The sequence below is a fragment of the Dasypus novemcinctus genome, chromosome 18, assembly GCF_030445035.2.
Source record: "Dasypus novemcinctus isolate mDasNov1 chromosome 18, mDasNov1.1.hap2, whole genome shotgun sequence".
Taxonomy (NCBI): domain Eukaryota; kingdom Metazoa; phylum Chordata; class Mammalia; order Cingulata; family Dasypodidae; genus Dasypus; species Dasypus novemcinctus.
Genome location: NC_080690.1, coordinates 57789272 through 57804678, shown reverse-complemented (window position 1 = coordinate 57804678; position 15407 = coordinate 57789272). Strand labels below are relative to the sequence as shown.

The 15407-nt window shown below is 40.4% G+C and overlaps 1 protein-coding gene across 1 annotated transcript in view; it reads right to left on the bottom strand.

Moving 5' to 3' along the window:
• Window positions 1-13325, bottom strand: part of LOC101413929 (zinc finger protein 790) — a 30416-nt gene extending 17091 nt beyond the window's left edge. The window contains exons 1-5 of the mRNA XM_004458798.4: window positions 13174-13325; window positions 4747-4932; window positions 4192-4275; window positions 3057-3183; window positions 2649-2744 (exon numbers count right to left, since the gene is read on the bottom strand). Of these exons, the coding sequence (XP_004458855.1) occupies window positions 2649-2744; window positions 3057-3183; window positions 4192-4200 (232 nt within the window). The 5' untranslated portion in view covers window positions 4201-4275; window positions 4747-4932; window positions 13174-13325. The remainder of the gene's footprint in view (window positions 1-2648; window positions 2745-3056; window positions 3184-4191; window positions 4276-4746; window positions 4933-13173) is intronic.
• Between the last annotated feature and the right edge of the window lie 2082 nt (window positions 13326-15407).

The window sequence follows — 15407 nt, the reverse complement described above, 5'->3', positions numbered from 1 at the left end:
GTAGAAAAGGCAGTTGACAAAATCTAGCATCCTTCTTGGTAAAAACTCTGAGAAAACCAGGAATTGAAAGAAACATCATCAATATAAAAGGCATATATGAAAAAAAAACCCACAGTTAACATCATACTCAATCGTGAAAGACTAAAAACTTTCTCCCTAAGACAAGTCAAGGATGCCCACCACTTTTGTTATTCAACATTGTACTGGAAGTTCTAGTCAGAGCAATTATGTAAGAAAAGGAAATGAAAGGCATACAAATTAGAAAGGAAGAAGTAAAACTTTCCCAATTTTCAAATGATATGATCCTGAAAAATCCATAAAAAAGCTACAAGAGCTAATAAATGAATTCAGCAAAGTAGTAGAGTACAAAATAAAAAATGTGAAAATCCATGGTCTGTCTATACATTAGTAAGAACAATCTTAACAGGAAATCAAGAATAAAATTTCACTTAAAACAACAACTAAAAGAAACAACTATGTAGGAATAAATTTAGTCAAGGTAATAAGATATAATTCTATCCAAAATGATCTACAGATTCAATACAATCCCTTAAAAATTCTAACTGCCTTCTTTTCAGAAATGGAAAAGCCAATCATCAAATTTAGAAGCGTTAGGGACCCCAAATAGCCAAAACCATCTTGAAAAAGAAGAGCAAAGTTAGACAACTCACATTCTTCCTGATTTTAAAATATTACAAAGCCACAATAATCAAAACAGTGTGGTACTGGCACAAGGACTGATATTCAGGCCACTAGAATCAAACTGAGAGTTCAAAAGCCCTCACATCTATGACCAGTTGATTTTTGACAAGTTTGGCAAGCCCACTCAAAGGGGGAAAAGTCTCTTCAACAAATGGTATTGGGAAAAAGGTATAGCCTATATGCAAAAAAATTGAAGGCAGAGCCCTACTTCATACTGTACACTAAAATTAACTCCAAATGGTCCAAAGATTTAAATATAAGAACCAAAAATATAAAAGCCCTAAAAGAAAAAACAGGGAAACACTCTCAAGGTGTTATATTAAACAATTGTTTTTAGACTTTACCAAAAACACAAGCAGTATATGAAAAATAAAATAAATGGAACTTCATCAAAATTTAAAATATTTGTGTAATTCAAGGACATCATCATGAAAGTATTACCCTACAGAATGCGAGAAATATTCAGAAACCAAATATCTGATTCAGGGTTTAATACACAGAATATTCAGAATACACAAAAAGAAATCCTACAACTCAAAAACAAATAACAAATTGTAATATTAAAAATGACTAAAAGGGTTCAACAGACATTTCTCCAAAGAGGATATATACAAATGGCCAATAAACACATGAAAAGATACTCAACATCAATAGCCATTAGGGAAATGCAAATCAAAAACCACAATGAGATACCATTATACACCCAGTAGCAATGGTACGTTTAGAAACATAAAAAGGCAAATGCTGAAAAGATGTGGAGAAAAAGGAACACTGTTCATTGCTGGTGGGAATGTAAAATGGTGAAGCCATTGTAGGGGAAAAACCCATGTATCAATGATGTGTACCATGAGTGGTAATTTCAGTAACAAGAAATGCAGAACAAATTTAATATACAATAATACATTTTTAATACTTGAAAATAAATCAAAATTTTAAAAGGAATATGATAGTATGTAGGGAATTGAAAAATGAGATAAAATAATATATGTACTGCACAGAACAGAATAATTTTTAAAAGCTTTTTCTTTTGAAATAATTATAGATTCACAGGAAGTTGCAAAGACAGTCCAGAAAAGTCCTTTGTACCCTTCACCTAGTTTCCCCTAATGGCTACATTTTATATAATTACAGTATATCAAAACCAGGAAACTGATATTAGTGCAATCAATAGTCATGACCTACTACTACCAGTAATCTGTTTTCCATCTCTGTAATTTTGTGATTTCTAGAATGTTAGATAAATTAATTCATTCCATATGTGATTCTGTGAAAACTGCACTTTTCAATTAGCATAATGTTTTTTTGTATCTATAGTTTGGAAAAATAAAAAATATATATATAATTTTTGAAACTGAATAATACATTTCAAAAAAAAGAAAGAACATTCGTTTTCTTGCCCTCATATCTCAAACAAAAAAGAAACTCTAGGAATATATTTTAATTTGAATCCTACCCATAATGGGAAATTTACCAATTACCACCTACTTGCCAAATACAGCCCTAGCTTCCTTTTGACAGTTGGGGCTGCGTTTTATGATACTGTACTCTCCTGGTTGTCTTATAGCCCTAACCTTTCTTCTGTCACTTCATCCTCACTGTGTTTAGAAACTTTTTCCACCTATTATTCAGATTTTTAGCTAAGCATCCTATTAATCCTTCTCTTAAGGTAGAGCACATTTTGCAGAAAATTATGGACATGTTCCAGTCACAGAAAGGTTATGAAATTTCCTAAAAAAGTACATGTTCTTTGTTACAGCTCTTACCCCTAAAACAAAATCAGGAAATTAGTAAGGTTACCTTTGTCTATGAGTCTCAGGCCTTCGTTCACAGGCTTTCAGCTTTTGAGGGAAGATTTTAAACTAACATTTCAGAGATGTTGCTGCCTCACTGAGCACTGGGCTGTTACCTGCATTGATAATTTATCTGTCTGTTTAGCCCTTACTCACCTGGGCCAGATCCTCTTATTTTATTCCTCAAAACCATCCAGGGTTCTTTTCCTTTATCCAGTAAGGAGAGCACATCTGGCTGATAAATGCAAAGCCCTGCTCAGAAGATAGGAAATAGAAAATGACTATGTGGCAGGGTTCCAAAATTTGCATCTAGTCCCTTGATTAAAGAAGACAGACAATTATAGGAAAGGCAAGCAGAAGGCATAAAGGACTTCAAAATGAGGGACAAACAGAGGGTCCCAATGATGAAGACTATTGCCAAAATTACAGAGCACAAACCAATTTCCCCCAGAGTCCAAAAATTCCACTACTAGACACTTGAATAATAATTTTTAAAAAATGTACTCTAGAAAGCATGAATTTCTGGGGTCAAATTCTCAATCACTTGGGAGGAGATACTCTTACCTAGTGAGACCATGTTGCTGTAGTTCTCCAACATAACATCTCTGTACAAATCCCTCTGTTCTAAGTCTAGGCATTCCCACTCCTCCTGAGAGAACTCTACAGTCACATCCTTGAACATCACCAAGCCCTGAAATGACAACCCCAAGTATTAATGGTGAAATTAAAAGAAACCTTTCAGATGGAAAGGGAGATGATGCAAAAGGGCACTACAGGATGTGGGACATACACTGAGCAAATGTACTAGAGCTAACTGACTGTGACATGGAAAATATGCTATGGAAATCAGTGTGACTAAAGTTGAGTGCCTATATGTTCTTAAAAGTTCCTGTTGCTCCAGTCACAACATCCTTATGACCTTCAGGTGACAAACACTAAACCGGGAGGATAGCAGTCAGAATGAAAAATATCATATGAGTTATTTGCTGATACCACTAAAAGGCTACACCAGCCTGGAATTTTCTAATTAAGTGAATAAAGTAATTTTTTGTTGTGGTTGTTTGTGGTTTGCTTAAACTACTTTCAGTTGAATTTCTTGTTAGTTGAACTTGAAATAATTCTTTAGACCCACTCCCAAACTGAATACTACTTCCTATGAAGAAAGTGTAGGATCTCTAAGCTCTTGGCTAAGTAGCTGACACTTGCCTTGGTAATGATATTAATCTTTTACTGATTCCCTGACAAAATCTCCGATCTCTCTGAACTCAACTCTCCATATCCCAACTAAAAGCCTCCTAAAGTGCCACAAACTGAGATGAGTATCAACTAACACCAAGTCATACCTTACCCAATTTAAAAAACCCATTTGATAGTGTAAATAAAAGCTTTCATATGTGTGTGTCCCCTTTAACCATTCATTTCTACTTTAAGACAAAGTTTTGAAAAGGAAGTCTTTACTATTTCCCTTAAGAAAGTGCATTTTTTTTTCCATCATTGCTTTAGCCAAAGACTTAGGATAAAAGATATAGTGAATACCCTGTGTGACCATATTTGGAGAGAAGAGGGAGCACCAAGGATTGCACTGGACTTTTTCACTATCATCACTTACCACAGAGAATACTGACTTAGATAACAGGTTAAGGATTAAAGAATGTGATAAAAATGGTTATATTTTTGAAAAAAGGCAATTCCAACTCACATGGGCCATGACTTAAAATTCGAAGAACTGATCGGTCCTCTTCTGGATTCTCTCCTGGCAAGATAAGGTCCTGAAAAGGCAGAGCTATAGGAAAATATTTGAGAAGTCAGGCTTTCCTTAGAGCTTTCAAATGGACTGAGAATGGCATTTTTTATCCCTGGAGAGAGGTTCAGAGGGAGTCTAAAGAAATCCTGCCTCTGTCTAAAACCTGAGGGACCAAACTGCAACAGACTGCATTTCAGTTCAGTCAGTTATGCTAAGATCATGACATGGGTCAGGATATGAGATACAGCCATTCTGACTAGCCTTGGGCAGCATATCTCCTACAACTGGATGAACCTCAAGTCACACAAAGACAATGAAACTCTCTACCTGGAAGCCCAATGTATCTGCCCAGGGCTCTCTTTTGTATTTTCTTGACAGTAGCCTCTCATTTCCTCCATATCCAATACTCTTATTTCCATCTAAAACTTATTTCCATCTAAAACACTCAAGCAGGGCCACAACACAGAACTAAAGGCAATTTAAGGACAAAATAACCCGGATTAGATTTACCAGAGACATTCGGTGAGATGACTGGTATATGTAGCTTGAGTGGTCTCTACTGTGGCACAAGCAGACTGTGCACAGAGTTCTTAGTCCAGCTGCAATGGCAATCCCATTAACCTCCAGGTCCAGCACTCTCTGGTTTCCTTCTGTTTTCTTGCATCATCCGTCCATCCTCCTCACTCAGTGAAAAGCCTTGGAGGAAAGAGAGAATTTGGTTCTGTTTATTCATTCCCACTCTAGAGTATCAACAATGAAAATGCAGATTGAGCAATATTATGTTCTGGGTACTTTACATACATTTTCTTCTTCTTTTTTTATTACTTAGAAATATGGGAAATCTCCAATGTATTATAAAAGTAGATAGAATGACATAATAAACTTCCAAGTTCTCTTCTCTCAGGTTCAACAATGTTTAAGTTATATCTATATTAACCTTTCATGCTTAAGCCAAGTGTGAAAGTCACTTATTATCCTCATTCAACAGATCAGGAAAGTGGTCACTTGCTCAAATTCAGTACTGGGGCTTAACATAGGTTTCCTGAACCCAAAGTTTGGTCACTTTTAATACTGGATCTTCTCTGGACTCCAGGATTTCTCATTTAATTGAGTGAATGAGCTGGACCTTGCCCTTAGGGGAAGAGAGTATGTTTTGCCTTCTGTGTTTTACTGATACTAAGCAGGACGGTGGCTTTGTCATGAAAGGATCTCAAAGATAGGAGAAGGCTGGGGTTGGATGAGTAGTCAGTTTTACAAAGCAAATCATTTTATCTGGGTGAAAAGAAAAAAATACCGAAGGCTTTCTGAATCTGGCTTTGTGCTTGGCATTGGGGATCCAGATGAGTATGTTGGCAACTCAGTCAGAAAAGTCAAGAAGCAATCAAAATACTGTAGAAAATAAAAGTTTCCATAGATGTAGGTGAGGAGTTGAGTAGTTCAAAGAAGCCAAAACCAAAACTAGTCAGGGAAAGCCTCCCATAGGAGATGATGCTTGAGATGAATCTTGCGGGACTAACTAAGAAAGATGGAGTAAGGGGGAAGGATTCTCAGGCAGAAGAAATAAAGCATGCAAATTAAGCAAAGATATCTTCATGTATTCAAGGAGGATAAAGTGGGAGGGAGGACCAGGGAGAGAAGGAATGGATAAAATAGAGATCAGACAATGATAAGCTCTAAAAAACAGGTTATGGAGTTTGGGTCTTATCTCAAAAGTGAGGACAAATCATTCTGCTATTTTAAAGTAAGGTTGACAAACGTTTCTAATAAAAGAAAAAAGTTGGTGTGGGAGGCTAGAAGAAAGGTTGATATATCAATCTGAGAAGTTTGCAGAAATTTAGTGTAAAGTATGTAGAATAGAATTGAGGCTTTGGAGTGAGAGAACCTCAGGGACCTGATGGGGTTTTAAATGCTTCCCAAGAATGAAGAGCTACAGAACAAACTGTGGACTGAAATACACTTGATGTTTGGAAAGGAGAAAGGGCTTGAGTGTGACTATAACATAGTTTTAGGGAAGAACTATTTTTATTATTTATTTATTTATTTATTTTTTGCCAGTTGCTTTTTTTTTTTTTATTTTTATTGACTTTGTAATAATATTACATCAAAAATATATATGTGAGGTCCCATTCAACCCCGCTCCCCCACCCCCCCTCTCCCCCCCCAACAACACTCGTTCCCATCATCATGACACATCCATTGGATTTGGTAAGTACATCTTTGGGCACCTCTGCACCTCATAGTCAATGGTCCACATCATGGCCCATACTCTCCTCCATTCCATCCAGTGGGCCCTGTGAGGATTTACAATGTCCGGTGATTGCCTCTGAAGCACCATCCAGGGCAGCTCCATGTCCCAAAGACGCCTCCACCTCTCATCTCTTCCTGCCTTTCCCCATACCCATCGTCCACCATGTCCACTTTTCTCAATCCAATACCACCTCTTCTATGTGGACATTGGATTGGTTGTGTCCATTGCACCTCTATGTCAAGAGGAGGCTCAAATTCCACATGGATGCTGGATGCAATCCTCCCATTTTCAGTTGTAATCACTCTAGGCTCCATGGTGTGGTGATTGTCCTTCTTCAACTCCATCTTAGCTGAGTGTGGTAAGTCCAATAAATCAGATTGTAGGTGCTGGAGTCTGTTGAGGCTCAGGACCTGGCTATCACATTGTCAGTCCAGAGATTCAAATCCCCTAAATATATCTTAAATCCCAACGTTAACTGCACCTCCAGCACATTAGCATGAAAGTCTTATGAAGGGAGATCCCATCTGAGTCCAGATTCATCACACATAAACACCATTTCCAAAGAGGGGCCATCTGCCCTGGTAGTTAACCCCATCGGCCATGGCCATAACTCTCATGGGTCTCTTTAGCCTTCAAAGGAACCAATATCTGGGGGTTGTATCTGCTTTATCTGTCTCTCTGACTCTGCTCAGTTGTGCATGAGGGCAATCCTTCTGCCAGCCTCCAGACTCTTTTTTAGAAACTCGTAGCCATATAAACTCATTTCTCCTTTCCATTTCCCCCTTACTTTAGGTCACACAGCATTTTAAAGTCATGTTATTTTATGTAGACATGGATATTCTGCTGATCCGCATTGAACCTTCCGTATAAGGTCCTTTTCCAGTTGCATCATCAGTTGGTATTTGATAGTGGTCCCTCGTTGCCAGGGAGGCTCGTCCCTGGGTGTCATGTCCCACGCTGGAGGGAAGGCATTGCATTTACATGCTGAGTTTGGCTTCGAGACTGGCCACATTTGAGTAACATGAAGGCTGACAGGAGGAAATTCCCAGGCACAATGTTGCTCTAGGCCTTGTTCTTATTTTAGGTTTATCAGCTCACAAGCATAGTCATTAGCTTCAGGGGCTCACTGTTGAACCCTCACTCCCTCCAGGTCCCCGCCGCTGTACCTGGGAGACTGTCGCTGCTCCCCTAGGGACCGCGGCAGAGCACCACTGGCCAGGAACCCAGTACCCCCCCTGCTGTGGTTTTTAATTGTTGCCGCTATAAGTATATCCAATCATTACCATGCCCCCTGGACATATGTTCTGTACAGCTCCCTGTCAGCCATATATCACCTGTCATTGGTATCCCATACCAGTATCCCTCCATTGCCATTGTTGAAACACTCTGTGGTCCAGAACTCCCCAAAATTTGAAGCCCAATATAATGTCATGGTCCCTTACTAGGGAATGGTATATAGCGATGGGTTTAAAGGATGGATAAAGAACTTGGATAAAGTTAGATAAAGAACTTAGATAAAGAATGTTGACTTGAAGAAATTCCACATCCTATCCTTTTTTTTTTTTTTTTTTCTTCCCCCCCCCCTAATTATTCAGCATTTCTTCACAGGAGTCCTAGACCACAGCAATGCATATATATAATATACAGCACTCCCATACCTCCACCACAAAACCTTTTTCCTTCCACAGCGATACTCTTACACCCTTTTCACATCATATTTACTTAAGGTGATGTACAGAGTCTGAGACATTAGCTTTCTAACAAGGTAATATCTGTGCTTACATTATGGTGCATACTTTAGGATACACAGTTCTTTACATTTTTAGTTATCCTATGTTTTACATTATGGTTTACATTATCAGTCTGTCATCTCCTATATGTTATGGTGTAATATTACATGTTTTATATCCATCCTTGTGTACTCTCAAAAAACTCCTCTCTTGCCCCCCTTTTACTTTGGTTCCACACATTTAACGTCCATTTTCCCTTCCACCTTGGTGCCCACAGTGACAGCCAACCTTCGTTTCCTGAGGAGCCACTTCCAGAAATAGATGGAATAGTGTTCAGGGCCTAACTTGCTCAACTGCCCCAATGCCCTGGGAGCCACCCTTTCTCTCGAGGGATACAGTTCCCTCTATTTGGTGGCATTAGTCCTCCCCAGGATGTGGGTCCACCCCCACTCTCACTACTTGGGATTTTACCCCATGGTGTCACCCACTCTGGCAGAATGAGCATTTAGGCATTCCCCAGGAGCCCGTCCTGCATCAGACCCTCCCCTCCGAGCATTCTAAACAGGTAACCCTCTTTATTATATTTTGATATGATTTTCTCGGCATTTTACTCTCCACCACCTCCTGACCCTCTCCTGTGTTCGTATGCTCCCCCTCCCTCCCCCCACTTTTGGGCAACGTTACCCAACCATCCCTCCCCAGCCACCCTCAAACCCGTAAAGCCCCAACCAAAGGCAACCCCTTGCCCCCATTTTATCTCTTCTTTGTGTTCATACTTACCACCATCTCGGGAAGAACTATTTTTAATCCTGACATTTCTCCTCCTGGAAAACATGCACAGAGAAACAAAGGAAAACAAAAGAAAATCCTGACCACTAGGAAACAGAGAAAACTATTAAACCCCAATTATTTGGAAATGTGGCCAAAAGCAACTGAAAGAACAGAACCTGTGTGGAAAGACATGGTGATGTTACAAAAGCATAAGAAATGTGGAGACTTCAGAATTGCCCAGCAAATATTCATTCCCTTGGGGAGTATGCCACACCCTCTAAGGTATCTGTGAGCAGGAATGATCTGAAAAAAATGTGATTGATTGGGGTGGTAGTAAAAGGAGGCTGGGAGATGTCAGGGGGCTCAAGGTGGTAAACACCTTGGCTGTATTCTTTACTTGCAGAAGCCAAAGAAGATATTGAGGGAAGGCAGAGCTGCCTCAGGAATCCTCCTTAACCAGGAAGTTCTGAACAACAAAGGTTCAGACTCCAAAGGTTGGGTCTAAACAAGGAAGGGTTCGGTTCCCAGTGCCTCCTAAAGAGAAGACTAGCAGACACAGAAAGCGTACAATGAATGGACATAGAACAGACAGCAAGCACAAATAACAAGGTGGGGAGGTTAACAAATAAAATAAATCTTTAAAAAAAAAAACTCACTAGAAAATGTCAGAGAAGATGGAAGTTATTACCCACCATTCTGATATGAATTAAAAATAATTTATGATGCAATTGCAGCTCAGAAGCCAGACCATATGCACAAAAACAAATCTCAGGAAAGGGCAGAGGGTGATAGTAGACAACAGAGTTGGGCTGAAATGGAAGCTAGCAGAGTTAGAAAAGAAACAGGCAAATCGCTTCAGAAATGAAATTAACTACAAGAAGCACAAGGTACAAAAATACCACAGAAAATATATTATGGAATAAATAATATGGAAATTAGTAAACTTAACTAAATGAAACAGATAAAAATGGATGAAAATTATTAGAGAAATATATAAGCTAGAGGAAACCAACATGCATATAACTAGAGTCCCTAAAGATGAAATGCAAATCACAGGAATAGAACAAATATTTTAAAAACTATATTTTTAACATTCAAGAAAATATTCCCAACATAATACAAACATGTATGGAATGAAAAGACACATCATATTGTAAGAGAAAATGACCCAAAATCATTAGTACCAAAACATTTCCTAATAGAATAATTAGACTAGAAATCACGGGAAAGCAAGATAAAAATATCAAGTCATTTATAAGAAAAAGAAAACAGAGTTGTCATTTGACTCCTCCACTACAAAATATAGTGCACCAAAATAGTGGATGCGTTGGTTGTTTAGATACTTAAACAAATACCATACAATGTGCTGGCTTAACAGGAATTTACTGGCTCATGGTTTCAGAGGCTAAAACGCTTACTTCTTCCCAGGGTTGGTATCTTTTGGCTGGCTGGCAAACTGTGGGGTTCCTTGGCTTTTCTGTGGCAATGAACATGGCAGAGTCTTCTCCTTTCTCTTCTGGGTTCTGTTCACTTCTATCTTCTGGCTATTCCTCATGGTTACTCTCTCCATCTGACTTTCACTCTGTTTATAAGTCCCCAATAATTGGATTAAAGCCCAACATGATTCAATTGGGCTACTCCCTAATGAAGCAACATCTTGAAGAGATCTTATTTATAATGGGTACACACCCACTAGAATGCAGACCAAGACCAAGAACATGTCTAAACTGGGGTACACAATTTAATCCACCACAGTCTGCCCTCTGGACCCCAAAAAGATATGTTCTTCCCATTTGCAAAATACATTAATTCCATAATAACATCACAAAATCTTTAAACCATTTTAGAACAATGCTAAGTCCAAAGTCTCATCAAAATCAGTTATGGGTATGGACCATCTTAGGGCAAAATTCCTGAAGAACCTGTGAAGCCTAGAAAACAAGTTATATGCTTCTAATATACAGTGGAGGGACAGGCATAGGATAAACATGCTCATTCCAGAAGGGAAAAAGTGCAAGGAAAACAGGGGTCACAGGTCCCAAACAAGTCTGAAACCCACCACGGCAAGCTCCATTAGATTTCAAAGTCTGTCATCTATAGATTAAAGTTTTGTCCTCTGGGGCTGATGGAGCAGCAGTCCCACTCCTCATAAGCACTGGGCAGCAGCCATGCTCTCCCCAGAGGGGTGTATTCCCTACCATCTTCAAGCACTGTGGTGGTGGCATTCTCCCTGAGCAATGGGCCCAAGGCCCACCCACTCCAAATGCCAGGCAGATGGCTTGCCCTCTCCAGGAGTAGGGGCAAACACCCTTTCCACACACGTGGGTGGTCCCTCTCTCATGTGCCAAAGAGATCTTTTCAGTCTGGACCTTTGCTTCCATGGTCCTTCCCTTGAAATCACTCTTCCTTCAATTAGTCCCTTCTCTGCCCCTTTCAGTCCAGGCTTGCAGTGGTTCTACTCATGACTTCCAGCTTCTTGCTTCTCCCATGGTTTTTCACTTGTACCCAATTTTCTTTACTTAAAAAGACACTAACCATATTGGATTAAGGCCCACCCTCATTCAGTTTGCACACATCTTAACTAATAATGTTTTAAAAGATCCTATTTACAAATGGGTTCACACCCACAGGACCAGAGTCACCCACATTTCTTGGCTCATGGTATCCTTCCTCTCTCTTCAAAACCTACAGCACACCACATCTCTGACCATTATTCTGTGGTCACCTCACCTTCTGACACTATACTCACTTGAGAAAGGTTCACCAGTTTTAGGTTGAGCCCAACTGGATAATCTAGGACAATCTCCCCATCTCAAGGTCCTTAATGTAATCACATCTTCTAAATCCATTTTGCATGTAAAGTAACATATTTACAAGGATTAGGATTTTTCATTATTTTGCCTAACACAACCACCTCTAAGGTTTTATCCACAGCCTCCTTTTTTTCTGAGGGAGACTCAGAAATCAACCTTTCACTACCACAACACTACATCTCCAATACTGTCTTGAATCCAATGAGAATAAGTGTCAATATATCCTGTATCCATGTTTATGTCCATTATAAGAAGTCCCAGATTCCCTGGACACCCTTCTTTTCAGACACTGTACTCTACATCAGTTCCCATCTATGCTCTTTTCTCCTCTCTTGCCAGCTCTTCTAAATTTCCAATATGCCCTCTGGAATTGATAATTCATTAAAAACAAAATCCTCTATTATCACTTCCTTGAATACTCCCTTCACCTTCTAGATTTAACAGACACCTAGCTCTCCACAAAGGACTCTGCAACCCTCTCAATTTTTCCCCCTAATATCACTGGCTCTGGGGTGAGCAGAGGTCCTCCTTATTCTTCTTTATTACTTTCAGATCTTTCCTCTTACTTCTCCATAAAAACCACTAGCTTTGAATTTAATGCCATCAGATTATCTAACTCACCACCCCTCCCTGTTGCTGACATCTACTAAACACAGGTGGTTTCTGTTCGTTCTTTGAAAACTTGAGCTCACAGCACAAAAGTCTCTGCAACACACATACCCTTCTTTTATTTTTGCACTACCAGTACAATCATAAGATAAACCTGGCTTACCCTTACCTAGGCTTTTTCCCCTCATGGCTCATTCCCACCAGCATACTGATGGTTATTTCTCCCTCACCAGCTGCTGCTCCATTTCTCTACTCATATTTTACAGAGAAACTGTTGGGACATGTTATCTACACTGTCTCCTATTCTTCTCCCCTTGTTCTACTTTATGCCACTCGGATTCCCTACTGACGCACCACGTAAACTGTTCTCCACACACATTCACAAGTGACGATGCCTGTTGTTAAACGCAATGTTCAGTTCTTTGACTCTGTACCCTCAGCTGCTACCTCTACGTTTGCACACTCACGCACATAATGACACGGTCACAATCATGTACACAGTCCATTAGTTACACTGAGCGCCGGTCACGATCTCGCGCCCGCACAGTCTCCTGTCTTAATCTCACATACACACTCCAACAGCTCCGCTCGCAATCTCTCATCCATAAGTCCTGCATCAATTTCACACACGACCCACAGTTTCCGACGTGATTGCTTGGGCACACGCGCGTACACACATAGTTCATCCACCCCCACCCCCACCCTCAGTTCTTGCTCTTGCTCTCAAAGTCTCTGACTCGGAAAACGTCCGCCCCATTCCCCTCACCTGCAGCCTCGGCCCCTCTCGGGTCGCTCCGCTTCCGGATCCCAGATGCCCCCACCCACCCCGCAGTCTCCCGAGGGAGCAGAAAAAACCGCGGAGATCCGAGCGCGATTCCGCCTACTGTCCAGAGGCAGCCGGTGCACCCGAAGGAAGTTGACGCGGACTCGATGAACTCTGGGAACTGTAGTCGCAGCCCAGACAGGCCGTTAACGGCCCAGAGCCCGAATGTCCTCATTCTCAGGCCCTGGCCTTAGACCCCCATCCTTCCCTCTGCAAAGCCCACCATCTCCCACACACCGCTCATATCTGCTGCCCAGAGCTTCAAAGATTTCTAAGCCGCATTGAAAATGCAGCCTTAATGGAGGCCTCCACGTTGCGCTCCAGCTCCGCCTACCCGCATGCCCCTCTCCATAACTCAAAAACAATAAGCCAACAGCCAATGCAGGGTTTGAAAGGCTGGAAGAAGGCTTGGGTGCAGTCGTAGACATGCCTCCGCTGGATGGTCAGATTCTTTTCAGTGGGAGCTCGTCGCGGGCACCGTTGGAAGATAAGGCGTGGAAGACAGGGTCGCGAAGGTGCTGCCGAGCGAGCGACCGGTTCTTAATGTTTCGCGGAGCTTCGGCCCTGCAGAGTGAACGCCCCTTAACCCACCAACCCCGGCCTGCGGTAGGATGAAGAGACCCGGCGTGTGTGATGCGTACCTCGGTGCCTGGCCCTTAGGGGTTCCCTGCAATGGAAGCCGTGGGAATCCTCACGGAACCCGAATGTAGTATCTCTCGCATCCGCAACCAAAAATACTTACCTGTTTACATCCTCCCGTTTACCTTATAGTGTTTAATTAAAATCAATATTCATGTCTAGCCCATTTTTTTTTCTTTCAAATTCACCAAGTAACTTTTTTTTTTTTTTTTTAGTATTTAGTATTAGGGAAATGCAAAACAAAACCACAATGATACCATGTTACATCCACTAGGATGCCTATTATTCAGAACACGTAAAATAACAGATATTGGTGAGAATGTGGAGAAATTGGAAACCTTGTGCATTGCCAGACACAGAAGGACAGATATTGTATGATTCCACTTACGTGAAATATCTGGAATAAAAAAAATTCAGAGACAAAGTAGAATGGAGGTTACCAGGGGCTGGGGGTAGGGGAATGAGATTTTGCTTAGAGGATCCAGAATTTTGTTTTGGTATGATGAAAAAGTTTTAATAATGGAAGGTAGTAATGGTATATTTACCATTGTAAGAAAAAACAAACACTGAATTGTATACTTAAAATGGTTAAAATGGCTAGTTTTATGTCATATATATTATATATAACAAATATATGTTACCACAGTATTAAAGTACATTGTTCGTATCTCATGAAGTGCCCACCCCATGTAAATTTCTAATTCCCACGTCCTACGCCCACCCCAGACTCCTAGGTGAATTTTAGGGTAATATCGCGGTTTGTCAGTTGTTACCTATTTTTAAGATTTACATAAATGCAATCAAATTGTAGGTATCTTCTGTGTCTTGCGTATTAACTAAACTTCTGATTGGGTTAACTCAAACCTCTATACTAAAGGCCTTGCAGAAGGAAAGGTGTGCCCATGCAGAGTTACTACCATCAAGTACCCAGGTAAGATCATTTACTGGGAGAATTCACAGGACTCAATACATAGTGTACTCATGGCTATGACTTATTACAGCACAAGAATACAAAGCAAAATCAGCAAAGGGAAAAGGTGCATAGGGCAAAGCATTCAAGGGTCCTCTCCCAGTGGAGTCCACACACTAAGTGTTTAATTAACCCAACCAGTAGTTGTGACAACATGTGTGAAATGTTGCCCATCAGGGAATCTCATTAAAGATTAGTGCCTAGGGTTTCCAGAGTGGTCATATAGGCAGCCTCTGCCTGGCATGTATGAGGATTCTAGACTCCCAGAAGGAAAGCTGGTGTTTAACATAAAACATATTATTTCCATAAAGAGTTTAGGCATATAGTGAGTCACTCTTATCAGAGTGGTGGGAACCTTCCCCAAATCCAAGTTGCAGATGCAAGCCAAGAGCTAACCTTTCAAGCAGATTTTTCTAAGGATAGCATTTTCAGATCTTTTCTTGTACACTATTGTCCTTAACAAGGTGACGCTTTCAACAACAACAAAAAAGTTGTATGAAAAGACAAGAAAAACCAAGACATTTCCAAGGAACAAAGTAATCATCAGCACTAGATGCATATATGATCC